Source organism: Lepidochelys olivacea (assembly GCF_965140295.1).
Source record: "Lepidochelys olivacea isolate rLepOli2 genome assembly, chromosome: 7".
In the NCBI taxonomy this organism is placed as follows: domain Eukaryota; kingdom Metazoa; phylum Chordata; order Testudines; family Cheloniidae; genus Lepidochelys; species Lepidochelys olivacea.
This window is the reverse complement of record NC_140417.1, coordinates 125,335,610-125,362,337: the sequence shown is the minus strand read 5'-3', so window position 1 is coordinate 125,362,337 and position 26,728 is coordinate 125,335,610. Positions and strand designations below refer to the sequence as shown.

At 65.2% G+C, this 26,728-nt stretch overlaps 1 protein-coding gene across 1 annotated transcript; it reads right to left on the bottom strand.

Annotated features, from left to right (window-relative positions):
• Positions 1-2,098: 2,098 nt before the first annotated feature.
• ANKRD2 (ankyrin repeat domain 2) lies at positions 2,099-22,732 on the bottom strand. The gene is made up of 9 exons (XM_084633987.1): positions 22,524-22,732; positions 15,262-15,375; positions 12,786-12,938; positions 12,410-12,517; positions 11,620-11,718; positions 10,729-10,827; positions 10,200-10,298; positions 2,552-2,650; positions 2,099-2,254 (listed from the first exon to the last, which is right to left on the bottom strand). The coding sequence occupies exons 1-9, from the start codon at positions 22,581-22,583 to the stop codon at positions 2,156-2,158; spliced, it is 930 nt and encodes a 309-aa protein (XP_084490113.1). The 5' UTR covers positions 22,584-22,732; the 3' UTR covers positions 2,099-2,155.
• Positions 22,733-26,728: the final 3,996 nt, after the last annotated feature.

Genomic DNA, 26,728 nt, shown 5'->3' with positions numbered 1-26,728 from the left:
TGAAATGCTGGGAACCCCAAGGCTGGGGTCTAAGCTCCCTGCCTCCCAAAAGGACTTGACTGAGCGTTCCTGGTTGTACCCACAAGGTCTGTTTGGGACTGTGTTCCTATTGTCCAATAAACCTTCTGTTTTACTGGCTGGCTGAGAGTCTCAGTGAATCCCAGGAAGAGGGGGGCAGGGCCCGGACTCCCCCGCACTCCGTGACACCATCCTCGTATCTGACAGGTGTGTCTGGAGGGAGGCCTGAGGCTGGCACTTTAAGGGAACTGCGTTGTGTGGACATCTGAGTACTCAGGGGGGAGATACAGAAGCTGGTTTGGGCTGGCTGGGTAAATCTAACTATTGGAATATCCACCAGCGTGTGGGGTTTCTCTGCCCCGTTATGTTTGCAGTTCACCCTGATTGAGTGACCTCAACTGGCTTCCACGGGCAGCATCGTTACAAATGGTTTCTCACAATATGGACTAACTGCTTATGCTAAACAATGTGTTCCACCCCTCCAGTCCCTTTCCCAGGCCCGAGGAAGAGCTCTGTGTGGCTCAAAAGCTCATCTCTCCCAGCAACAGAAGTTGCTCCAATAAAAGATATTCCCTCCCCGCTTGTCTCTGTAATATCCTTGGACCAATACAGCTACCCAGCCCTGCAAACAGGGACGATCCCAGTCAGACTGAAAGGAAAGGCTGTAGCGGGGTGGTCTGCTGCCCACTTGCAATGTATGATGCTGAGTGTTGGGCAGCCAAGAAGCAACATGAACAAATGCTCTGTTCCAGGGAAATGCGGCAGTGGGATGGATGAGGTGGGTAGGCAAGAGAGCCCGCCTGAGGAACGTGTGTGTTAGAGACACGCTCAGTGTAACACAAAGAAACGAGGCCGTGCAGGCTCAGACGTCCGGGCATGTACAGCGCCGTGCTGACAGCCAGCTGGCTAAGAGTCCATCGGAAGGAAAAAGACAAGGAGACCCACGATGGAGCAGTGGGATGGCCTAAAGGCAGACAAGTTAGCATATGAGTGATTGTGACAGGACGTACCTTTTGTCCACCCCTGGACACTATTGGAATGATCTTTGTACAGGTATGCTTTGTGCTGTGTTGTCTGAAAACTCATCATGTGCTGGTCGTTAGTGCCCTGGTGAAATATGTGTGGCAACATTGTCTGTGAAGTTCTGAGACTCCACTGGGCGGTGTTAACACACATTCCAAACGGAGCAGGCCTGGCTCAAACGAAGGAGGGTGGCCTCTGCTTCATTTGCGTTTAAGTGAGCAGGAAGGGAACAAAGGAAGCTCCAACAGGCGAGAAAAACGCAGCAGGGAACATCCTTCCCCATAGACTTTTTGTCTCCCGGTGCCCAGCTGGAAATGTTTTTCAAAAGGGGGACAAGCTGTACACAGGAGGGGCAGACACCCCATAGCACCCTTCTGGCTCCCTGCCATGTCATGTACACACGTAACAGCTCGCTCTTGTTTTACCGAATCCTGCGTGTTTAAATTGGAGTGTCTGGGAACCTACATCTGGGCTGGCAAGTTAAGTAATGGACTTTATATAGACCTGCATTGGCCAGGAGAGGGCTAAGCAGTGCAGGACATATGCTTTCAGGGGGAAAGCTACAATTGGGGGTGTGCTGGGGGTCACCCAGCAGTATAACCAAGGCTGGCAGGAGCCAAGGGACGGCTGGCCGGCCGCAGCACCCACAGATGTGGCTGCAAGTGACTTGCAGGCTGGGGCTGTTTGTGCAAAGGGCCCCCAAAGTTAGAGGGTTGGGGTGACCCAGCTACTCACTGGTCTGGATTGTGCCTGGCGTGTCACAGCAACGGAGGATCTGGCACTGAACAGAGCACTGTGGGGGCAGGATGCATAGGGCTGCCCCCTTCGGATGGGATTAACACAAGGAAAAAGAATCCAGACAGAAAATGGTGCAGCCCTGCCCAGCATCCCTCCCCTCAAGGGACGACTCGGGCCCAGCCTGGCACTGCCCTCCCCACCCCCGAGGGACGACACAGAACCAGCCAGGTAACACCTGCCCCTGAAGCCCACGTGCCCCGTGCTCACTCCGGATACTGACTCTCGTTCACTGGGTTTTATTCCTAGATTCACACAGCTGGGAGTCGTGCAATGGGCCACGTTCCCATCCCCAGCCCAGCGCCCTTCCGCCCACCCCTCACGCCGAGGCCTCCGTCTCGCCAGGCTCCTGTGTCTCCAGTGCCTGCCGGGTGTCTGCCTGCCAGAGCTGCACCAGATCCGTGGGGGTCTTTCCTGCCTGTGAGGGGAGGGAGGGGGCAGAGAGTGAGATGAGCCAGGACCTCCTGCCCCATGTGACGGCAGCAGCAAGGAGCAGCCCAGCTGGGGCTGGGACGTGTGGGAGGTGCCGCGACCTGCCACCCTTCCATGAACTGCAATCCGGTGAGCCCCTTCTCCCAGTGCCGGGGCTCTGCCCCCCAAGAAGGAGAGCCCCCGCTGGCGACAGAAGCTCTTATCTGCGCTGTGTGATCCCACCACTGCGGCTGCCCCCTCCCCGCCCCCTCCAGCCCAGGCAGCAGCAGGGGGAGCTACTCACCAGGTTCTGGGCCATCAGGTCCGCCCCGCACAGGATCAGCATCTTAATGATCTTGTAGCGGTTGAGCCGCACGGCGTCATGCAGCGCGCTGTCCCCCTCCTGCATGGGACAGAGCACACGGGCGTCACAGGGAACCCCCATCCTGCAGCCCCACCGTGGGACTAGTGCGGCTCCCCTCCCCCAAATGGAGCCCAGTCCGGCCTGGGGCAGGAAAGCAGAGCCCCGAGCACGTGGCTCCCACCCCACACCCGGCGCCATGGGACGGCGAGGGAGAGAATGGCGGGGCTGGGCCCCCCAAGGGCAGCAGTACCCAGTCTGCACGGGGCCAGCACGGCTTGGGGGGTGGGGTGTATGGGTGGGAGGATGCGACACTGGATGGAACGGGGGTGACCATTTAGAACGGTATCCGTACCGATATTACCACACTGCAGTGAATCCTAGACCAGATCTGCCACGTAAGGTATCAGTGAGAAAGGCTTGGGAGCAGGGGAGCGCAAACAGAAGTTTGTGGGAGGGCGACGTAACAGAGTGGCTACGGTTAGGAAGGGCCACATGGCCAGTGCCCACGCTGCTCCTGTCTCCTCCACCTGCGCCGGTGTCCAGACAGCGAACCGAACCATGGAGGCCTCCCCCCAGATCCTGGCGTGGACTTGCAGAGACCGTGGCGGGCGTTTCCCACTCTCAGAAAGCCAGGCTGGGGGGAGCGTCCAGTGCGAAAGGTGCCTGCTGGTGGAATCTCTCAGGAAGCAGGGGGGAGAGGTACAGGAGGAGGTGGCTAGGCCGATGCGCATCCGTGCCCACAAGGAATTCATTGACAGTTTTCATATGGAGGCTTCCATGGCTGAGGACGCTATCCAGCTAGAGAGGACTGCGCACGCCGCCGGGGGAGGAGGATATGGCTCTGTCACAGGGAGGACACTGGCTGCTGGTGACTTCCGGCAGCAGGCCGTGCCCCGTCCCTACTCCCAACCCACCCACCATGGTGATGGAAAACCGATATGCTGCCCTGGCAATGAGTGGTGAGGAATCGCCCCCAAAGGTGGAGGAGGAGAAGCCATGTACCCCCAAGACTGGGAGGATCACAGCTGCCACGCCCAGGAGGAAACGAAGGGTAGTGGTGGTTGGAGACTCTCTTCTGAGGGGGACGGAGGCACCTGTCTGTTGCCCTGACATGGCATCCTGGGAGGTATGCTGCCTGCCAGGGGCCCGTATCTGAGACGTTACGGAGGGATTGTCGAGGATCATCCGTCCCTCTGACTCCTACCCCATGCTACTCATCCATGTGGGCACAAATGATACTATGAGGTTTAACCCTCAGCAGATCCGAAGTGACTACAGGGCTCTGGGAGTAAGGGTGAGGGAGTTGGGAGCGCAGGTGCTGTTCTCTTCAGTCAAGGGTAGGGGCCCAGGCAAAGACGGATGCATCCTGGAGGTGAATGCCTGGCTGCGAGGATGGTGTCGCCAAGAAGGGTTTGGCTTCCTTGACCACGGGTTGCTGTTTCAGGAAGAAGGATGCTAATCAGAGATAGGCAGACCCCATCGAGGAAGGGGAAGAGCATTTTTGGCTACAGACTGGCTAACCTAGTGAGGAGGGCTTTAAATTAAGTTTGAAAGGGGCAGGTGACCAAAGCCCACAGGTACATGAAGAACATAGAGACCTGGGAGAAGGTTCTCAATTTGGGGGGAGCATGGGCTGTTATAGCAGAGATAAAGGAGAGACAAGACAGAACTTGGGGGCGGAAATCAAATCAGTATCTGAGATGTCTGTATACTGATGCAAGAAGTATGGGAAATAAGCAGGAAGAATTCGAAATGCTAGTAAATAAACACAACTATGACCTAGTTGGCATCACGGAGACTTGGTGGGATAATACACATGAATGGAATATTGGTATAGAAGGGTACAGCTTGCTGAGGAAGGACAGGCAGGGAAAAGGGAGGAGACGTTGCCACAGATATTAGAAACCTACACACTTGGACTGAGGTTGAGATGGGAATAGGAGACAGACTTGCTGAGAGGCTCTGGGTAAGGACATAAGGGGTACAAACCAAGGGTGATGTCATGGTCGGGGTCTACTACAGACCCGCTAGCCAGGAAGAAGAGGTGGGTGAGGCTTTTTTTAAACAACTAACAAAATCCTCCAAAGCCCGGGACTGGGTGGCGATGGGGGACTTGAACACCCAGACATCTGCTGGGAAAAACAACACAGCGGGGCACAGAATCTCCAACAAGTTCTTGGAACGTGTTGGAGACAATTTTTTATTTCAGAAGGTGGAGACAGCTACTAGGGGAGAGGCTGTTCTAGGTTTGATTTTGACAAATAGGGAGGAACTGGTGGAGAATTTGAAAGTGGAAGGCAGCTTGGGTGAAACTGATCATGAAAAGATGAGATTCTAAGGAATGGTAAGAGGGAGAACAATAAAATAAAGACAATGGATTTCAAGAAGGGAGACTCAGCAAACTCAAGGGAGTTAGTAGGTAAAATCCCAGGGGAAACAAGTCTAAGGGGAAAAACAATAGAAGACAGTTGGCAGTTTTTCAAAGCGACATTATTAAGGGCACAAGAGCAAACTATCCCACTGCGTAGGAAAGACAGGAAGTCTGGCCAGAGACCACCCTGGCTTAACCAGGAGATCCTCATGATCTAAAACTCAGAAATAAGAGTCCTACAAAAAGTGGAAACTAGGTCTGTCATAAATATAAAGGGAAGGGAACCACCTTTCTGTACACAGTGCTATAAAATCCCTCCTGGCCAGAGGCAAAACCCTTTCACCTGTAAAGGGTTAAGAAGCTAGGATAACCTCGCTGGCACCTGACCAAAATGACCAATGAGGAGACAAGATACTTTCCAAGCTGGGGGGGGGGGGAAACAAAGGTCCTCTCTGTCTGTGTGATGCTTTTGCTAGGACCAGAGCAGGAATGCAGGTCAGAACTCCTGTAAAGGGTTAGTAAGCAATCTAGTTAGATATGTGTTAGATTCTGTTTTGTTTAAATGGCTGATAAAATAAGTTGTGCTGAATGGAAAGTAGATTCCTGTTTTTGTGTCTTTTTGTAACTGAAGGTTTAGCCTAGAGGGATTCTCTATGTTTTGAATCTGATTACCCTGTAAGATATTTATCATCCTGATTTTACAGAGGTGATTCTTTTACTTTTTCTTTAATTAAAATTCTTCTTTTAAGAACCTGATTGCTTTTTCATTGTTCTTAAGATCCAAGGGTTTGGGTCTGTGTTCACCTATGCAAATTGGTGAGGATTTTTACCAAGCCTTCCCCAGGAAAGGGGGTGTAGGGCTTGGGGGGATATTTTTGGGGGAAGACGTCTCCAAATGGACTCTTTCCCTGTTCTTTGTTTAACATGCTTGGTGGTAGCAGCATAGGGTTCAAGGGCAAGGCAAAGTTTGTACCTTGAGGAAGTTTTTAACCTAAGCTGGTAAGAATAAGCTTAGGGGGTCCTTCATGCAGGTCCCCACATCTGTACCCTAGTGTTCAGAGTGGGGAAGGAACCTTGACAAGGTCAAATTACAAAGGATGAATATAAACAAATAATACAAGTATGTAGGGACAAAATTGGAAAGGCCAAGGCACAAAACAAGATAAAACTAGCTAGAGACATAAAGGATGACAAGAAAACATTCTACAAATACATTAGAAGCAAGAGGAAGACCAAGGACAGGGTAGGCCTGTTACTCAATGATGGAGGGAAAATAATAACAGAAATTGTAGAAATGGCAGATGTGCTTAATGACTTCTTCGTTTCAGTTTTCACCAAGAAGGTTGGTGGTGATTGGACATCTAACCGTGAATGCTGGTGAAAATGAGGTCGGATCAGAAGAGGCTAAAATAGGGAAAGAACAAGTTAAAAATTACTTCGACAAGTTAGATGTCTTCAAGTCACCAGGGCCTGATGAAATGCATCCTAGAATACTCAAGGAGCTGACTGAGGAGATATCTGAACCATTAATGATTATCTTTGAAAAGTCATGGAAGGCGGGAGAGATTCCAGAAGATTGGAAAAGGGCAAATCTAGTGCCCATCTACAAAAAGGGAAATAAGGACAACCCAGGGAATTACAGACCAATCAGCTTAACTTCAGTACCCAGAAAGATAATGGAGCAAATACTTAAGCAATCAATTTGCAAACATTTAGAAGATAATAAGGTGATAAGTAACAATCAGCATGGATTTGTCAAGAACAAATTGTGTCAAACCAACCTGATCGCTTTCTTTGATGGGTTACAAGCCTTGTGGATGGGGGGACGCGGTAGATGTGGTATATCTTAACTTTAGTAAAGCTTTTGATACTGTCCCTCATGACCTTCTCATAAACAAACTAGGGAAATGCAACCTAGATGGAGCTTGTCATAAATATAAAGGGAAGGCTAACCACCTTTAAATCCCTCCTGGCCAGAGGCAAAACCCCTTCACCTGTAAAGGGTTAAGAAGCTAGGATAACCTCGCTGGCACCTGACCAAAATGACCAATGAGGAGACAAGATACTTTCCAAGCTGGAGGCGGGGGAAACAAAGGTTCTCTCTGTCTGTGTGATGCTTTTGCCGGGACCAGAGCAGGAATGCAGGTCAGAACTCCTGTAAAGGGTTAGTAAGCAATCTAGTTAGATATGTGTTAGAGTCTGTTTTGTTTAAATGGCTGATAAAATAAGTTGTGCTGAATGGAATGTATATTCCTGCTTTTGTGTCTTTTTGTAACTGAAGGTTTAGCCTAGAGGGATCCTCTGTGTTTTGAATCTGATTACCCTGTAAGATATTTACCATCCTGATTTTACAGAGGTGATTCTTTTACTTTTTCTTTAATTAAAATTCTTCTTTTAAGAACCTGATTGCTTTTTCATTGTTCTTAAGATCCAAGGGTTTGGGTCTGTGTTCACCTATGCAAATTGGTGAGGATTTTTACCAAGCCTTCCCCAGGAAAGGGGGTGTAGGGCTTGGGGGGATATTTTTGGGGGAAGATGTCTCCAAATGGACTCTTTCCCTGTTCTTTGTGTAACACTTTGGTGGTGACAGCATTTAACCTAAGCTGGTAAGAATAAGCTTAGGGGGTCTCTCATGCAGGCCCCCACATCTGTACCCTAGAGTTCAGAGTGGGGAAGGAACCTTGACAGAGCTACTATAAGGTGGGTGCATAACTGGTTGGAAAACCGTTCCCAGAGAGTAGTTATCCATGGTTCACATTCATGCTGGAAGGACATAATGAGTGGGGTCCCACAGGGATCGGTTCTGGGTCCAGTTCTGTTCAATATCTTCATCAATATAGAGTACACTTATAAAGTTTGTGGATGATACTAAGCTGGGAGGGGTTGCCAGTGCTTTAAAGGATAGGATTAAAATTGAAAATGATCTGGACAAACTGGAGGAATGGTCTGAAGTAAATAGGATGAAATTCAATAAGGACAAATGCAAAGTACTCCACGTAGGAAGGAACAATCAGTTGCACACATACCAAATGGGAAATGACTGCCTGGGAAGGAGTACTGCAGAAAGGGACCTGAGGTTCATAGTGGACCACAAGCTAAATATGAGTCAACAGTGTAACGCTGTTGCAAAAAAAGCGAACATCGTTCTGGGATTTTTAGCAGGAGTGTTGTACGCAAGTCACGAGAAGTAATTCTTCCGCTCTACTCCGCGCTGATTAGGCCTCAACTGGAGTACTGTGTTCAGTTCTGGGCACCACATTTCAGGAAAGATGTGGACAAACTGGAGAGGGTCCAGAGAAGAGTAACAAAAATGATTAAAGGTCTAGAAAACATGAGCTCTGAGGGAAGATGGAAAAAATTGGGTTTGTTTAGTCTGGTGAAGAGAAGACTGAGAGGGGACATGAGAACAGTTTTCAAGTATGTAAAAGGTTGTTACAAGGAGGAGGGAGAAGAATTGTTCTCCTTAACCTCTGAGGCTAGGACGAGAAGCAATGGGCTTAAATTGCAGCAAGGGAGGTTTAGGTTGGACATTAGGAAAAACTTCCTAACTATCAGCGCGGTTAAGCCCTGGGATAAATTGCCTGGGGAGGTCATGGTGTCTCGGAGTCCCCGGGCGATGCTCTGGAGCTGCTCCCTAGGAAGCCAGGCAGGACTCTGGGGAAGTCTCCTTTCCGTGAGCAGCCTGTCTGCAGGACACACAGCTCACCCAGCTTCCACCTTCCTGGGTCTGACCTCGGAGCATTCAGCCTCCTCTGCCCCTCCGTGCACTTCCCACAGCGAGTCCGCTCAGGCGGGGTCCTGGGGAAGCCAGAGGGTCCGCTGAAACTGAGGCACCCCACAACATTCAGAGGAAACATTAAGAACAGTCCCGCTTCGTCACATGTGGAATCTCCATCAGTTGAGATTTTTAAGAGCAGGCTGGACAAACACCTGTCAGAAATGGTCTGGATAATACTTAGTCCTGCCACGAGTGCAGGGGACTGGACCAGACGACCTCTCGAGGTCCCTTCTAGTCCTATGATTTGCTAAGCATGATAAACTTGTTTATATGTTGGTATCACCTTTGTACCGTGAGTTAAAGTGTGTGCTATATCTATATGTCCAACCTGTGCTGGGCCTGGCTGACACCCCCAGACAGACTGGCATCAGCACTATCCAGCCTGCTGGATGGCCCATCAAGAGCAATCAGCTGAACAATGAGCCCACTGAGAGAAGCCAGGGTCTACACGTATGAGCCAGCAGGACAGGTAGGGACATGCCTGTGCACAGGGGACTCCAAGAGCTTTTCCATGCCCATGTGCTCCGACCTTGTGTCTGGGACAAAGGATGTACAAGCCACGTGGCAAAGGACATAAAAGGCGGCTGCATCTTCTCCATTTTGTCTTCAATCCTGTTTCCCATCTCTGGAGCAACTTCTCTACAAACTGAGGCTCTGAACAAAGGACTGACTGAGCCGTCCAAACTCTGGGTGTGTTCCAGAGGGACTGTACAAGCCAGCAAACTCACCAAGGCTGCTAAGAACCCGATCTATGGACTCTGAAGTCGTACATATGGATCTGACTGCTTTGATCGTTGAACAACTCTTTTCCCGTTCTTTTCGTTTGTAATAAACCTTTAGTTTTAGGTTTAAAGGCTTGGCTGGCAGCTTGGGATTGTGGGTCAGATCCAAACCAGCGTTGCTCTGGGAACGTGGTGGCTGGCCCTTCTGGGTTCAGAAGGACATTTTGTATAAGTAAGCAGAGTTTCTAAGGTTTCAGAGTAGCAGCCGTGTTAGTCTGTATGCGCAAAAAGAAAAGGAGGACTTGTGGCACCTTAGAGACTAACCAATTTATTTGGGCATAAGCTTTCGTGAGCTGCAGCTCACTTCATCGGATGCAGAGTTTCTAAGTAATTTCTCACTTTACTGAACCAGTTTGCTGATTGGGAGCCAGAGAACTGGAATGCAATAAAGGGTCCTGGGTGATTTCTTTTTTCAGCTTCTTGATAACTAGTGAGGGGGTTCAGGAGCACAGTCTGGGACTGGTTGGTGAATCTAACTTCGGTGTGAACCACCAGTTTGGGGGGAATCTGCTCCCCTTTTGCAGCCTGCCCTGACCTCAGCATTTTCAGTGTGGGCTGCGCTAGAAACCCCAGTCACAGGAGGGTGAGGGGATGCATACCTGGTGCTGGGGGTGCCAGACACCCGTGGGTACGAGCGTTGCTACGTGGGGCTCTTACCCTGTCCCGGGAGTTTACATCCACCCCTGAGTTGATCAAATGCTCCACGATATCAGTCTGCCCAGTTCGGGTCGCCACATGCAGGGGGGTGCTCATGAGCTGAGTACGGCAAAGGGGGGGCACCTGCCATTAGCTCCCCGCTGGTTTAAAATAATTAATCCAGACAGCCAAATGCTGTAGCCTCATTGCTACCCCCCATCTCTGCCCTATCCCCCACCCCCATAGCCCCGCCCCCCACCCCTACTCACCTGCCACAACCCTGCCCCCACCCTGCATCCACGCACCTCAGCCCTGCCCCCTTACTTCTCCCTCACCTCTACCCACCCACCACAGCCCTGCTCGCACCCCACACCCACTGCCCCCCACAGCCACAGCCCTGCCCCCCCATTCACCCACCTCGGCCCTGCCCCCGATACGTACTGCCAGACAGTCCCCCTCCACCACTACCCTCCCGTCTCCCGCCACTGCTGTATGCCAGCCATAGCTCTCTCCCCCCCCCCGAGTGCTGCCATGGCCCCCCAGCCCCCACCTTATCTTTCAGGTTGAGGTCAGCGCCCCGGTCCTGCAGAAGCTTCACGGCGCCCAGGTGCCCCCCCCGGCAGGCCCAGTGCATGGCCGTGCAGTCCAGCTGCACAACCAAGAGACTCCGGTCAGGACGGTAGCAGCAACACCCGCACCCCCAGCTCCCCGCCCTGCGCCCCACACTGCCCACCCTCCAGTCCCTCTGCCAGCGGGTGGCGCTCACCCCCCTGCCCAGGAGCCAGAGGGGTTCGGGGTCGGGGAGGGGGAGCAGAAAGAGCCCAGCAGCTCAGGGCAGGGGTGGTGCTTGGGGGGGTTGTGGGGGCTATAGCCCCCTCCAACATTTGCCTTAGCCCCCCAGCTCTGAAGGCAGAGCAGAGATTGGTGGCTGCCGGCAGGCGCCCAGCTCCAGCAGCAGCGCGGGAGTAAGCCCAGGTGGGGGCCGGGGAGCCCGAGAGCAGCCCCTGCCCCTGCCCCTGCCCGTGGGGCGCAGCGTGCCCATCCCCTGGAACTGCAGGAGCAGCCCGCACTGCACCGGGGCATGTGGGGTAGGGGACTGGAGGCTCCACCCCCTCCAGCGGCTGGGGAAGTCCCTGCAGTGGGGCAGGATGTGCATGGGCAGCAGCCTCGCACGCTGGTTTGGGGTCTGAGTCGAGGTGTGAACAGCCGGGGTTGGCGTCACCACGTCTCCCATGTCCCTGCACCAGCTGTGCAGAGGAAGGGGTGTATGCCGTGCAGTGGCTGGGTCTGTCTGGCCGCCCCACATCCTCCGCCCCACTGTGGCTCCTCTGATGCCCCTGATCCTGGATGGATTGGCCGGAGTGCAGACCTGGTGCCAGGCCTGGTGCTGCCCAAACTGGGCACATCACTGCTTCGCGGGCAGGGAGAGCGCCCGTCTCACCCGGTCTCGGAAGTCCACGGTGGCGCCGTGGTCCAGCAGCCTCTCCAGGATCTCCATGTGCCCTTCCAGCGAGGCGCGGTGCAGGGCTGTCCGGTGGAACTGGGGCAGGAGGCAGCAAAGACGTAGGTGTCAAAAGGACTCCCAGCCAGCGCTGCTGCACCACCCTGGGCAGCCACAGCCACCAGCCCTCCCAAGAGCAAGCCACGGGTCTCGCCCCAGGGACCCGGCCTGCTCGGTGTTTCGGACGGGCCAGCAGGGCTCCGAGAGCCCTCTGCCCTGTTCCTGGGCATGTCCAGGGTCGGCTGGGCGAGGCACCGTCTCCAGGGAGGATGGCTTTCTCCGGGAGATGCCTGGGAAGAGGGGGTGCCCCAGCCCAGCCATCCAAGGTCCATCTGGGGAAGGCTTGACCCCTGGTATCTAGGTGCCAACAGACCCAAATTAACCAGCATGCCCTCGGTGCCCTGGCACAGGGCACCCATCCCAAGGGCCCCCCCAACCACCGGATTTGGGCGGGTGGCGTTGTGACCTGGCACACTGGGTCACAGCACAACTCAGGTTTCGACTCGACAGCCCTTCATCAAGGGGGGACTGGGCCAGATTGGGGCCCCTCCCCAGTTTCCATAGTCCTCAGAGCCCCAGCGTTCTCGACTCCAGCACTGGATGCCCAAGGGGGCTGTTGGGGGGCTGGGCTGGCTGTGGGGGTGGAGGAGCCTGGACTGGGCACTGCCCACTGGCTGGAGCCTGCTTGCGCAGGTTTGCCGGGGGGGCGAGGGATGGGGAGGGACGTTACCTCATCACAGGTGTCAGGGGAGCCCCCGTCCCCCAGGAACGTCTCAATGACACGGATCTTGCCCTGCACAGCTGCCCTCAGGAACGTCTCCTCCTCCACGGGGCCCACCTGCAGGGTGGATGGGACAGCAGCTCAAGGGGTCTGTGTGCCCCATGTGGGGAGCTCCACGAACCTGGCCCCAGAGCCCCTGCCTCACAGGGGAGGATGCCAGCTCCATGGCCCTCGCCCCAGAGCCCCTGCCCCAGAGGAGCTCTGACTGGGAGGGGGCTTTTCTGTGGGGTGGCCACCATCTTGGTCAACAACACGGATCTGCTGGGCCCCCCAGCCAGGATGGCACAGACCCACATCCTCCCGGGACCCTCCCCTCCCCCCTTACAATCTCCTCGGGCTCCGGCTCGGGCTCCGGTGCCGCCTTCTCCACCCTGCGCTTCCGGCGCGTCTTGCGCAGCTTGAAGAGGTACTGGATGCCGCCCACGTGGATGATCTCCCGGCGCAGGTCCAGCGAGCTCGTCCGCTCCCGCCCCTGGCCCTGCGGAGACGGGGCAGAGCCACGCTGGAGCCTCTGGGGAGAGCCCTGCCAGGGCACCGGACTCCTGGGTCCCTCCCCGGCAGCGCCCATTCCCTGGCTTTAAACAAGCAGGATGTGGGATACCCCCAACCTGTCCCCCCCACAGACTCCCTGGTTCCCATCTGCCTGGCCCCTGGTCCTGACCCCCAACCCTCTCCACAGACCCCACTGGTCCTGACCCCCATCTGCCTGGCCCCTGGTCCTGATCCCCAACCCTCCGCACAGACTCTCTGGTCCTGACCCCCATCTGCCTGGCCCCTGGTCCTGACCCCCAACCCTCTCCACAGACCCCCTGGTCCTGACCCCCATCTGCCTGGCCCCTGGTCCTGATCCCCAACCCTCCACACAGACTCTCTGGTCCTGTCCCCCATCTGCCTGGCCCCTGGTCCTGATCCCCAACCCTCCGCACAGACTCTCTGGTCCTGACCCCAACCCAGACCCCCTAATCCTGACCCCCAACCCACCCCCCACAGATCTCCTGACTCCCCACTGCCTGGCCCTTCCCTGGCCTCTTAACAATCAACCTGTAATGACATGGGGGGGTTTCTTGGTTGTTCCTTGTTTCCTATGGGGGGCTTTCTGGGTTGCATGCAGAGGGGGTGGGAAGCAGTGTTACTGGTTTAACGAGGGGATGGGAGAGGGAGTTTGTTGTTCCAGAGGACCGGCCAGAGAACGGGGGACCCAGCCGATGGCCTGGAGCATGGAGACCCCAGCGACTGGCGACCTGGGGACCCAGCTCAGTGGCAGCCGGTTCTGGCCAGCGGGAGAACAAGGGCTGTGAAGAGAGAACCCCCGGGACCTGACCAGTTGGTCCAGCCAGAGGGGCAAGAGGGCAGACGAGAGGAGAGGGGCCCAGGCGACCCGGTTTCCTGTTTACCTGGAGGGAAGACAATGGACAGGGGGGGGCTTGGGGCCGGTGACATCAGATGCCCAGCTGGGAAGCAGGGGGGCTCTGGGCTGGAGGGAGGGAGCAGGCAGAGCCCCCCTGGATGCAGGGGAGATTTGAATGTGCTGTGCTGAGGGAGGCCAGGCCTGAGATCATGCGAGTTTCCCGTGTTGTGTTCAATGCTCAATAAACCTCCTGTTTTATGCTGGCTGAGAGTCACTCCTGTCTAGAGAACAGGGTTGCATCGTCCCCTTCGGGGGGTGAAGGCCCCGTGGGTCCAGAGCAAGTGGACTCCCTGAGGGGCCCACGGCGAGAGAAAGGCGTGCTAAGGCTCAGAGAGGTGTGGCTCCAGGAGGTGGAGGGGCTTAACCCCGACAGAGAGTGGACCCCCGGGAGAAGGGCTGTCTCACTGAAAGGGGCACCCGCCATGGACCACACGGGGCCAAGAGTGGGCACGATCGGTGAGTCCGTGACACCCAACCCCTGGCCCCTCATCAATCCCTCAGCCCTGATCCCTCCCAGAATGCCTGCTCCAGCCCCCAACCAGGAAACCCCTGCACCATCACGCACTGCCCAGCCCCCAACGGCCGACCCCCCCATCACAGACTGCCCGACCCCAGTCCCAGCAGAGGGAAGCCACGTGGGGCGGCGCTGTCATCTGTGTTTAACAGCTGGCCTGGGCCAGGTGTCTGGCAGGCTGCTGAGGGGGTTCCTGCCCAGCACCCCGGGGGCAGTGAACCAGGGGCTTGGTGCTGGCCCTGTGCCCCACACTCCATGGGGGAGTGAGGAATGGATTCAAGGTGCAGAGACCAGCCCCAGCCAGCCAGGCCTGTTGGGGGCATCAGCCTAGAACAGCCCAGCCCAGCCCCGCTCCTGTGCTGGGCTCCCGGTGGGGCTCTGCACGCACAGGGGCTGCCCACACGGCCCCAGTGCAGGGGCAGGGCCTCCCACACAGCACTGCCAGCCTGCCCCCGGGTCTGGCCGGCCCCTGCCCCTCATGCCGCTGGCTGGGCCCTCTGGCTGGGGCTGCCTCCCGAATACCGTAGGTTCCCCCTCTGCACCACGTCGGCCCCGCTCCATCTGGCCTGGACCCAGCCTGCAGCTCCGGACACGGGTGCCCAGGGGGAGGTGACGAGCCCAGACGTGGGGCCAGTTCCCTGCTGACCCCCAGTGCCAATGCAGGCAGCGTGTGGTGGGGGCCGCAGCCAGGGTAACCCCTCAGTGCCCAGCCCTGCACCTTCCTGGCCCAGTCTGATGGGCGGGGCTGGGGCAGGAAAGGGTTAACAGTGCAAGCCAGACAGGCTGTGGGGGGCTGCAGGGCTCGCTGTGCTGGTGAGGGGGTGAGGCTGCCAGGGTCTGGCTGTGATGCCCCCGGCAGGGCAGGCCAAGCCCGCGTACCTTGAGCCCCTCGATGCCCCAGTGAACGGGGCCGCGGCGCTTCTCGTCCTCCAGCCCCGGCGTGTCCATTCTCGCCACCGCCGGCGGCATCTCGGGGGCCTGGCTCTTGTGCCGCTGTGAAGCCAAGCAGAAAAGCCGGCAGGGTGAGGGCCAGGCCCCGGCCTGCCCCCCCACAGCCCCTCAGGAGTCCGTCCCCTGCCTCCCTTGGCATTCGGCCCAGGCCCCCTCCCGCCACAGCCCCGGTACCCACATGGGCACTGCATGGGGTTTAGCCTGAGTTGCCAAGGGCAACAGCTTAATCTCTGGGCACTTCCAGCCCTGGCGGCCCCTTAACAGACCAGGAGGTGGGGCTGGCGTCCTCATGGACACGCCCCATTGATCTGGGTCTGCTCACTCCCTGTGGCCAGCCCCAAAGGCTCGTCTCCCCGAGGGCCCCTCCCAGGATCCCCCAGGCCTGGGGCCCACCCCGAGCAGGGGCGACCCCATGCCTGCACTTGCCATGGGCCTGACTCCCCCCCCACTGCACCCCACAGCCCATGCTGGTGCCCTGTACCCCACGCCCTCCCATTTCAAGAGCGTCCGAACGCCCTACCTGGGGCAGGGCCTTACAGCCTCCCTGCCCACCGCATGGCACGCGCCCAGCGTCAGCCCTGCACGGGGTGCCCGGCCCCTGGCTGCCCGCCGAGCACAGGCCCAGGCACGGGGCCAGCGCAGACGGAGGCGTTTCCCCAGTCGGTGAGTCTGGGCGGTTACCGAACCCAGGCGCCCTGAGCCCATGGTGATGGGCACAGGTTCGGGTGTGGCACCCAATCGTAATGCAGCCCTGCGGAGAGCCTGGCCCCTGGGGCCCAGCCCCGCTCCAGGCGCCGCCCGTGACCCCCAGCCCAGCCCTGCTCCAGGCGCCCCCCCGTCACCCCCAGCCCAGCCCCGCTCCAGGTGCCCCCCCGTCACCCCCAGCCCAGCCCCGCTCCAGGCGCCACCCCTGTCACCCCCAGCCCGGCCCCGCTCCAGGCATCCCCCCCGTCCCCCCCAGCCCAGTCCCGCTCCATGCCCCCCCGTCACCCCCAGCCCAGTCCCGCTCCAGGCGCCCCCCCGTCACTCCCATCCCAGCCCCGCTCCAGGCGCCCCCCCGTCACCCCCAGCCCGGCCCCGCTCCAGGCGTCCCCCCCGTCCCCCCCAGCCCGGCCCCGCTCCAGGAGCCCCCCCGTGACCCCCAGCCCAGCCCCGCTCCAGGAGCCCCCCCGTGAGCCCCAGCCCAGCCCCGCTCCAGGAGCCCCCCCCATCACCCCCAGCCCAGCCCCGCTCCATGCCCCCCCCATCACCCCCAGCCCAGCCCCGCTCCAGGCGCCGCCCCCGTGACCCCCAGCCCAGCCCCGCTCCAGGCGCCCCCCCGTCACCCCCCAGCCCAGCCCCGCTCCAGGCGCCCCCCCGTCACCCCCAAGCCCAGCCCCGCTCCAGGCCCCCCCCATCACCCCCAGCCCAGCCCCGCTCCAGGAGCCCCCCCGTCACCCCCAGCCCAGCCCCGCTCCAGGAGCCCCCCCGTGACCCCCAGCCCAGCCACGCTCCAGGCCCCCCCGTCACCCACAGCCCAGCCCCGCTCCAGGCGCCGCCCCCGTTACCCCCACCCAGCCCCGCTCCAGGCGCCCCCCCCGTCACCCCCAGCCCAGCCCCGCTCCCTGCCCCCCGTCACCCCCACCCAGCCCCGCTCCAGGCGCCCCCCCCGTCACCCCCAGCCCAGCCCCGCTCCAGGAGCCCCCCCGTCACTCCCAGCCCAGCCCCGCTCCAGGCGCCCCCCCCGTGACCCCCAGCCCAGCCCCGCTCCAGGCGCCCCCCCGTCACCCCCAGCCCAGCCCCGCTCCAGGCGCCCCCCCGTCACCCCCAGCCCAGCCCCGCTCCAGGAGCCCCCCGTCACCCCCATCCCAGCCCCGCTCCAGGCGCCCCCCCCGTCACCCCCAGCCCAGCCCCGCTCCAGGCGCCCCCCCGTCACTCCCATCCCAGCCCCGCTCCAGGCGTCCCCCGTCACCCCCAGCCCAGCCCCGCTCCAGGCGCCCCCCCGTCACTCCCATCCCAGCCCCGCTCCAGGCGCCCCCCCGTGACCCCCAGCCCAGCCCCGCTCCAGGCGCCCCCCCGTGAGCCCCAGCCCAGCCCTGCTCCAGGCGCCCCCCCGTCACCCCCAGCCCAGCCCTGCTCCAGGCGCCCCCCCGTCACCCCCAGCCCAGCCCCGCTCCAGGCGCCACCCCTGTCACCCCCAGCCCGGCCCCACTCCAGGCGTCCCCCCCGTCCCCCCCAGCCCAGCCCCGCTCCAGGCGCCCCCCCGTCACCCCCAGCCCAGTCCCGCTCCAGGCGCCCCCCCTGTCACCCCCAGCCCAGCCCCGCTCCAGGCGCCCCCCCGTCACTCCCATCCCAGCCCCGCTCCAGGCGCCCCACCGTCACCCCCAGCCCGGCCCCGCTCCAGGCGTCCCCCCCGTCCCCCCCAGCCCAGCCCCGCTCCAGGAGCCCCCCCGTGACCCCCAGCCCGGCCCCGCTCCAGGAGCCCCCCCGTGACCCCCAGCCCAGCTCCGCTCCAGGAGCCCCCCCCATCACCCCCAGCCCAGCCCCGCTCCATGCCCCCCCCATCACCCCCAGCCCAGCCCCGCTCCAGGCGCCGCCCCCGTGACCCCCAGCCCAGCCCCGCTCCAGGCGCCCCCCCGTCACCCCCAGCCCAGCCCCGCTCCAGGAGCCCCCCCGTCACCCCCAGCCCAGCCCCGCTCCAGGAGCCCCCCCGTGACCCCCAGCCCAGCCACGCTCCAGGCCCCCCCTGTCACCCACAGCCCAGCCCCGCTCCAGGCGCCGCCCCCGTTACCCCCACCCAGCCCCGCTCCAGGCGCCCCCCCCGTCACCCCCAGCCCAGCCCCGCTCCCTGCCCCCCCCGTCACCCCCAGCCCAGCCCCGCTCCAGGCGCCGCCCCCGTTACCCCCACCCAGCCCCGCTCCAGGCGCCCCCCCCGTCACCCCCAGCCCAGCCCCGCTCCAGGAGCCCCCCCGTCACTCCCATCCCAGCCCCGCTCCAGGCGCCCCCCCCGTGACCCCCAGCCCAGCCCCGCTCCAGGCGCCCCCCCGTCACCCCCAGCCCAGCCCCGCTCCAGGCGCCCCCCCGTCACCCCCAGCCCAGCCCCGCTCCAGGAGCCCCCCGTCACCCCCATCCCAGCCCCGCTCCAGGCGCCCCCCCCGTCACCCCCAGCCCAGCCCCGCTCCAGGCGCCCCCCCGTCACTCCCATCCCAGCCCCGCTCCAGGCGCCCCCCCCGTGACCCCCAGCCCAGCCCCGCTCCAGGCGCCCCCCCGTCACTCCCATCCCAGCCCCGCTCCAGGCGCCCCCCCCGTGACCCCCAGCCCAGCCCCGCTCCAGGCGCCCCCCCGTCACTCCCATCCCAGCCCCGCTCCAGGAGCCCCCCGTCACCCCCAGCCCAGCCCTGCTCCAGGCGCCCCCCCCGTCACCCCCAGCCCAGCCCCGCTCCAGGCGCCCCCCCGTCACTCCCATCCCAGCCCCGCTCCAGGAGCCCCCCGTCACCCCCAGCCCAGCCCCGCTCCAGGCGCCCCCCCGTCACTCCCATCCCAGCCCCGCTCCAGGCGCCCCCCCCGTGACCCCCAGCCCAGCCCCGCTCCAGGCGCCCCCCCGTCACTCCCATCCCAGCCCCGCTCCAGGAGCCCCCCGTCACCCCCAGCCCAGCCCTGCTCCAGGCGCCCCCCCCGTCACCCCCAGCCCAGCCCCGCTCCAGGCGCCCCCCCGTCACTCCCATCCCAGCCCCGCTCCAGGAGCCCCCCGTCACCCCCAGCCCAGCCCCGCTCCAGGCGCCCCCCCCGTCACCCCCAGCCCAGCCCCGCTCCAGGAGCCCCCCGTCACTCCCATCCCAGCCCCGCTCCAGGCGCCCCCCCCGTGACCCCCAGCCCAGCCCCGCTCCAGGCGCCCCCCCGTCACTCCCATCCCAGCCCCGCTCCAGGCGCCCCCCCGTCACTCCCATCCCAGCCCCGCTCCAGGAGCCCCCCGTCACCCCCAGCCCAGCCCCGCTCCAGGCGCCCCCCCCGTCACCCCCAGCCCAGCCCCGCTCCAGGCGCCCCCCCGTCACGCCCATCCCAGCCCCGCTCCAGGAGCCCCCCGTCACCCCCAGCCCAGCCCCGCTCCAGGCGCCCCCCCCGTCACCCCCAGCCCAGCCCCGCTCCAGGAGCCCCCCGTCACTCCCATCCCAGCCCCGCTCCAGGCGCCCCCCCCGTGACCCCCAGCCCAGCCCCGCTCCAGGCGCCCCCCCGTCACTCCCATCCCAGCCCCGCTCCAGGCATCCCCCGTCACCCCCAGCCCAGCCCCGCTCCAGGCGTCCCCCGTCACCCCCAGCCCAGCCCCGCTCCAGGCGCCCCCCCCGTGACCCCCAGCCCAACCCCGCTCCAGGCGCCCCCCCGTCACTCCCATCCCAGCCCCGCTCCAGGCGCCCCCCCGTGACCCCCAGCCCAGACCCGCTCCAGGCGCCCCCCCGTGAGCCCCAGCCCAGCCCCGCTCCAGGAGCCCCCCCGTGACCTCCAGCCCAGCCCCGCTCCAGGAGCCCCCCTGTCACCCCCAGCCCAGCCCCGCTCCAGGCACCGCCCGTCACCCCCAGCCCAGCCCCGCTCCAGGTGCCGCCCCCGTTACCCCCACCCAGCCCCGCTCCAGGCGCCCCCCCGTCACCCCCAGCCCAGCCCCGCTCCATGCCCCCCCCGTCACCCCCAGCCCAGCCCCGCTCCAGGCGCCGCCCCCGTTACCCCCACCCAGCCCCGCTCCAGGCGCCCCCCCCGTCACCCCCAGCCCAGCCCCGCTCCATGCCCCCCCCGTCACCCCCAGCCCAGCCCCGCTCCAGGAGCCCCCCCGTCACTCCCATCCCAGCCCCGCTCCAGGCATCCCCCGTCACCCCCAGCCCAGCCCCGCTCCAGGCGCCCCCCCCGTCACCCCCAGCCCAGCCCCGCTCCAGGAGCCCCCCGTCACTCCCATCCCAGCCCCGCTCCAGGCGCCCCCCCCGTGACCCCCAGCCCAGCCCCGCTCCAGGCGCCCCCCCGTCACTCCCATCCCAGCCCCGCTCCAGGCGCCCCCCCGTCACTCCCATCCCAGCCCCGCTCCAGGAGCCCCCCGTCACCCCCAGCCCAGCCCCGCTCCAGGCGCCCCCCCCGTCACCCCCAGCCCAGCCCCGCTCCAGGCGCCCCCCCGTCACTCCCATCCCAGCCCCGCTCCAGGAGCCCCCCGTCACCCCCAGCCCAGCCCCGCTCCAGGCGCCCCCCCCGTCACCCCCAGCCCAGCCCCGCTCCAGGCGCCCCCCCCCGTGACCCCCAGCCCAGCCCCGCTCCAGGCGCCCCCCCGTCACTCCCATCCCAGCCCCGCTCCAGGCGCCCCCCCGTCACTCCCATCCCAGCCCCGCTCCAGGAGCCCCCCGTCACCCCCAGCCCAGCCCCGCTCCAGGCGCCCCCCCCGTCACCCCCAGCCCAGCCCCGCTCCAGGCGCCCCCCCGTCACTCCCATCCCAGCCCCGCTCCAGGAGCCCCCCGTCACCCCCAGCCCAGCCCCGCTCCAGGCGCCCCCCCCGTCACCCCCAGCCCAGCCCCGCTCCAGGAGCCCCCCGTCACTCCCATCCCAGCCCCGCTCCAGGCGCCCCCCCCGTGACCCCCAGCCCAGCCCCGCTCCAGGCGCCCCCCCGTCACTCCCATCCCAGCCCCGCTCCAGGCATCCCCCGTCACCCCCAGCCCAGCCCCGCTCCAGGCGTCCCCCGTCACCCCCAGCCCAGCCCCGCTCCAGGCGCCCCCCCCGTGACCCCCAGCCCAACCCCGCTCCAGGCGCCCCCCCGTCACTCCCATCCCAGCCCCGCTCCAGGCGCCCCCCCGTGACCCCCAGCCCAGCCCCGCTCCAGGCGCCCCCCCGTGAGCCCCAGCCCAGCCCCGCTCCAGGAGCCCCCCCGTGACCTCCAGCCCAGCCCCGCTCCAGGAGCCCCCCTGTCACCCCCAGCCCAGCCCCGCTCCAGGCACCGCCCGTCACCCCCAGCCCAGCCCCGCTCCAGGTGCCGCCCCCGTTACCCCCACCCAGCCCCGCTCCAGGCGCCCCCCCGTCACCCCCAGCCCAGCCCCGCTCCATGCCCCCCCCGTCACCCCCAGCCCAGCCCCGCTCCAGGCGCCGCCCCCGTTACCCCCACCCAGCCCCGCTCCAGGCGCCCCCCCCGTCACCCCCAGCCCAGCCCCGCTCCATGCCCCCCCCGTCACCCCCAGCCCAGCCCCGCTCCAGGAGCCCCCCCGTCACTCCCATCCCAGCCCCGCTCCAGGCATCCCCCGTCACCCCCAGCCCAGCCCCGCTCCAGGCGCCCCCCCGTCACCCCCAGCCCAACCCCGCTCCAGGAGCCCCCCGTCACCCCCAGCCCAGCCCCGCTCCAGGCGCCCCCCCGTCACTCCCATCCCAGCCCCGCTCCAGGCGTCCCCCGTCACCCCCAGCCCAGCCCCGCTCCAGGCGCCCCCCCCGTGACCCCCAGCCCAGCCCCGCTCCAGGCGCCCCCCCGTCACTCCCATCCCAGCCCCGCTCCAGGCGCCCCCCCGTGAGCCCCAGCCCAGCCCCGCTCCAGGAGCCCCCCCGTGACCCCCAGCCCAGCCCCGCTCCAGGCGCCCCCCGTCACTCCCATCCCAGCCCCGCTCCAGGCGCCCCCCCGTCACCCCCAGCCCAGCCCCGCTCCAGGAGCCCCCCCGTGACCCCCAGCCCAGCCCCGCTCCAGGAGCCCCCCCGTGACCCCCAGCCCAGCCCCGCTCCAGGAGCCCCCCCGTGACCCCCAGCCCAGCCCCGCTCCAGGCGCCCCCCCCGTGACCCCCAGCCCAGCCCCGCTCCAGGCGCCCCCCGTCACTCCCATCCCAGCCCCGCTCCAGGCGCCCCCCCGTCACCCCCAGCCCAGCCCCGCTCCAGGAGCCCCCCCGTGACCCCCAGCCCAGCCCCGCTCCAGGAGCCCCCCCGTGACCCCCAGCCCAGCCCCGCTCCAGGCGCCCCCCGTCACTCCCATCCCAGCCCCGCTCCAGGCGCCCCCCCGTGAGCCCCAGCCCAGCCCCGCTCCAGGAGCCCCCCCGTGACCCCCAGCCCAGCCCCGCTCCAGGCACCGCCCGTCACCCCCAGCCCAGCCCCGCTCCAGGCGCCCCCCTATGACCCCCAGCCCAGCCCCGCTCCATGCCCCCCCCCGTGACCCCCACCCAGCCCCGCTCCAGGCCCCCTTTGCCCTCCAGCTCGCCCACCCAGGGTCTCACCTCCTGCTCCTCCAGCTTCTGGTCAACCAGCGCTGTGGCCCACGTCACGCCCTGCTCCATGGGTGCCCGGCCAGCGGCTCCTCTCCGGGGCAGGGACGCTGGCTGTGCCCTGGAGCCGCCTGGGGCCCCGGCCCAGCGCACGCTGCGGTGGGGGGCTCCGTGGCTCCCGCGGTTTATGCACTGCTGCTCCTCCGCCCCAAGGCCCCAGGGAGCCGACACGTGCCCGGCCCACGCGACCCGGGAGCCTTTGTCATGAGCTCACCCGGCTGCATTCTCAGCCCTGCTGCCCGGGGTCACCTTCACCCAGCGCCTGGCCCCGGTGCCGCGCCCCACCCACTGGGCCGCGCAGAGGGGGACTGGGTGCTGCTCTGTGGGGAGCCGGGAGACTCCTGGGCAGGCCGGGTCGCACGGGGGGCTCTGTGGGGCGGGGGCCTTGGCTGGCCCTCTGCCAGGACCCCCAGCAGTCTGGGCAGGGGGGCACTTTGTTCCGTTCCCACACCTGACCTCACGTCGCTCCCCCCAGCCAGAGCCCCCCGGACCCTGGGGTTATTTCCGTGTGACAGGGCCAGCTCCACGGTGCCCTGGGTGCCCCGCAGCCGCCGGCTGCCCCAGGCGGGCGCCACGTGAGAACGGGCAGCGTCTGTGCCCCTGGGCCCGGCTGGGGGGCCGGGGATGCTTTGGCTGCTTTGAGGGATGAGCTCAGGAGCTGCTGGCTCTGCGCACAAAGCTCAGACACAGCCCAGCCCGGGACGCGCTGCCCAGCCTGTGCCCCCCGTCCCCACCCCCCCGGCCTGTGCCCCCCTGGCCTGTGCCCCCCGGCCTGTGCCCCGCCCCTTGGCCTGTGCCGCCATCCCCCCGGCCTGTGCCCCCGTCCCCATCCCTCTGGCCTGTGCCCCGCCCCCTGGCCTGTGCCCCCATCCCCACCCCCTTGGCCTGTGCCGCCATCCCCGCCCCATCCCCCCGGCCTGTGCCCCCATCCCCACCCCCCCGGCCTGTGCCCCCCTGGCCTGTGCCCCCCAGCCTGTGCCCCGCCCCTTGGCCTGTGCCGCCATCCCCGCCCCATCCCCCCAGCCTGTGCCCCCATCCCCACCCCCCTGGCCTGTGCCCCCCTGGCCTGTGCCCCCCAGCCTGTGCCCTGCCCCTTGGCCTGTGCCGCCATCCCCGCCCCATCCCCCCAGCCTGTGCCCCCATCCCCACCCCCCTGGCCTGTGCCCCCCTGGCCTGTGCCCCCCAGCCTGTGCCCCGCCCCTTGGCCTGTGCCGCCATCCCCGCCCCATCCCCCCAGCCTGTGACCCCATCCCCACCCCCCTGGCCTGTGCCCCCCTGGCCTGTGCCCCGCCCCTTGGCCTGTGCCGCCATCCCCGCCCCATCCCCCCAGCCTGTGTCCCCATCCCCACCCCCCGGCCTGTGCCCCCCAGCCTGTGCCCTGCCCCTTGGCCTGTGCCGCCATCCCCACCCCATCCCCCCGGCCTGTGCCCCGCCCCCTGGCCTGTGCCCCCATCCCTGCCCCAGCCCCCCGGCCTGTGCTCCCCCGGCCTGTGCCCCCATCCCCACCCCCTTGGCCTGTGCCGCCATCCCCGCCCCATCCCCCCGGCCTGTGCCCCCATCCCCACCCCCCCGGCCTGTGCCCCCCGGCCTATGCCCCGCCCCTTGGCCTGTGCCGCCATCCCCGCCCCCCCGGCCTGTGCCCCGCCCCCTGGCCTGTGCCGCCATCCCCCCGGCCTGTGCCCCCATCCCCACCCCCCCGGCCTGTGCCCCCCTGGCCTGTGCCCCCCAGCCTGTGCCCCGCCCCTTGGCCTGTGCCGCCATCCCCGCCCCATCCCCCCGGCCTGTGCCCCCGTCCCCATCCCTCTGGCCTGTGCCCCCCTGGCCTGTGCCCCCCAGCCTGTGCCCCGCCCCCTGGCCTGTGCCCCCATCCCTGCCCCAGCCCCCCGGCCTGTGCCCCGCGGCCTGTGCCCCCATCCCTGCACCCCCCAGCCTGTGCCTCCCCCAGCCTGTGCCCCCATCCCCACCCCCTTGGCCTGTGCCGCCATCCCCGCCCCATCCCCCCGGCCTGTGCCCCCGTCCCCATCCCTCTGGCCTGTGCCCCGCCCCCTGGCCTCTGCCCCCATCCCTGCCCCAGCCCCCCAGCCTGTGCCCCCCTGGCCTGTGCCTCCCCCGGCCTGTGCCCCGTCCCCCAGCCTGTGCCCCCGTCCCCATCCCCCCGGCCTGTGCCCCTGTCCCCGCCCCACCCCCCCAGACTGTGCCCCCCCGGCCTGTGCCCCCGTCCCCGCCCCACCCCCCCGGCCTCTGCCCCGCCCCCCCAGCCTGTGCCCCCGTCCCCCCGGCCTGTGCCCCCCTGGCCTGTGCCCCCATCCCCCCCCACCCCTTCCGGCCTGTGCCCCCGTCCCCATCCCCCCGGCCTGTGCCCCCCCAGGCCTGTGCCCCACCCCCTGGCCTGTGCCCCCATCCCTGCCCCAGCCCCCCAGCCTGTGCCTCCCCCGGCCTATGCCCCCGTCCCCATCCCCCTGGCCTGTGCCCCCCTGGCCTGTGCCCCCATCCCTGCACCCCCCAGCCTGTGCCCCCCCCGGCCTCTGCCCCCGTCCCCACCCCCCTGGCCTGTGCTGCCATCCCCACCCCTCCCCCCTGATCTGTGCCCCCCTCCCCACGCCCCCCAGCCCGTGCCCCCCCCCGGCCTGTGCCTCACCCCCCGACCCCGGCCTGTGCCCCCGCCCCCGGCCGGGGAGCCAGGAATGGTGGGAATAGTTTGTGCTGAGCCAGGCCGCGGGAGCTATTCCTGGCTCTGGGCACCGTGCTCAGCCCCACCGCTGTACCTCCCCATTTGTCAGCCAGTGGCTGCGGGGCGGGCGGAGGATGGCAGGGTGGGGGAGCCGGGGGGGCAGGGCAGGGGAGACAGGGGGTGGGGGAGCCTGGGGGGCAGGGCGGGGGAGCCGGGGGCTGGGGAAGCCCTGGGGGCAGGGCGGGGGAGCCGGGGGCTGGGGAAGCCGGGGGGCAGGGCGGGGGAGCCGGGGGATGGGGAAGCCCGGGGGGCCGGGCGGGAGAGCCGGGGGGTGGGGGAGCCGACCAGTGTTGCCAGAAGCAATGCCCGGGGTCAGTGCGAGTCACTTGGGGGCCGACAGGTTCTGCTCCCCACACACTGGGGGCTGGTGAAACAGTGGGGGGCTCTCCACCCCCTGCTTTGGCCCAGCTTTTTCATGGGCTGTGTCACGGTGGTGGGCCTCCCGAGGGGTGGGGGGCACCAGCTGCCCCTGCCCCATGCTCCCCGTGCTGACCTTTGACCTCTCCACCCGAGGTCCCCGTAGGGGGCTCTGAAGTCGCCCCGAGGTGGGCGCGTCCCAGAGACGGGCACCGCGGTGAGCGGGCCAAGCCTGCCCCGCTGGGAGGAGCCGCCTGCCGGGGCACAGCTCCGTCCGGACCCCACGGCCGGCAGGTGGACATCAGCCAAGACAAACGTGTAGCCCCTGCTGCCGGCACAGGACCCTCCCAGCCAGGGGGCAGAGCTGAGGGAAGCCCAATTGTGTGCCCCACTCATGGGGGGCCGGGTGGGTTGGGCTTGAGAAGGGGACAGGCACTGCCCCAGCAGGGCCTTCCTGGGGATGATAGGGGCTGGCGGTGCCCACAGCAAGCACCCAGGTCTTCCTGCCCCACCCCGCTGGCCTGCCGAGCCCATAGGGACATGGGCTGAGATGGGAAGGTCAGCCAGGCCCCTGGGCACCAGGAGCAGCCAGGTGATGCCCCACAGGCCCGCGTGTCCATGTGCAGATGGGGCCAGATGCTCCTGTCGGAGTCCAGAAGGCCTGGGGAAGGGGCTGTGTTCAGGGGAGCAGCCAGCCCCAGAGGGTGGCTGAGCTCAGGTAGGTGCCAGGGGCTGGTGCTGGCCAGCCTAAGGGGGCAGGGAGCCCAGGAGGTGGGCGGAGGCTGCTTCGGGTTCCATACGCTGGGGAGGGGCCCATCAGTGGCTACAACAGCAGTTAGGCAGTTACCAGAGAAGGCGGCATAACCTAGTGGTTACAGCAGCAGACTGGGCACCAGGACGCCTGGGTTCAATTCCCAGCTCTGCTCTAGTGACCGGGGAGTCGCTGGCCCTCTGTGCCTCAGTTTCCCCCTTTGGTGACATGGGAGAAGCAGTGGGCTGAGGGGCGGGGGGGTTGGGGTGAGGCCAGTACCCTGTCCAGCAGGGCCAAGGGCTGGGCTGGGCTGGGCTG

Coding starts and splice junctions, on each gene's coding strand:
- ANKRD2 (XM_084633987.1), bottom strand. CDS start 22,583: ATGGAGCAGGGCGTGACGTGGGCCACAGCGCTGGTTGACCAGAAGCTG. Junction 10,828..11,619: donor CCGTGGACTTCCGAGACCGG/GTGAGACGGGCG, acceptor TTGGTTGTGCAG/CTGGACTGCACGGCCATGCA. Junction 10,299..10,728: donor ACCTCAACCTGAAAGATAAG/GTGGGGGCTGGG, acceptor TGCCGTACTCAG/CTCATGAGCACCCCCCTGCA.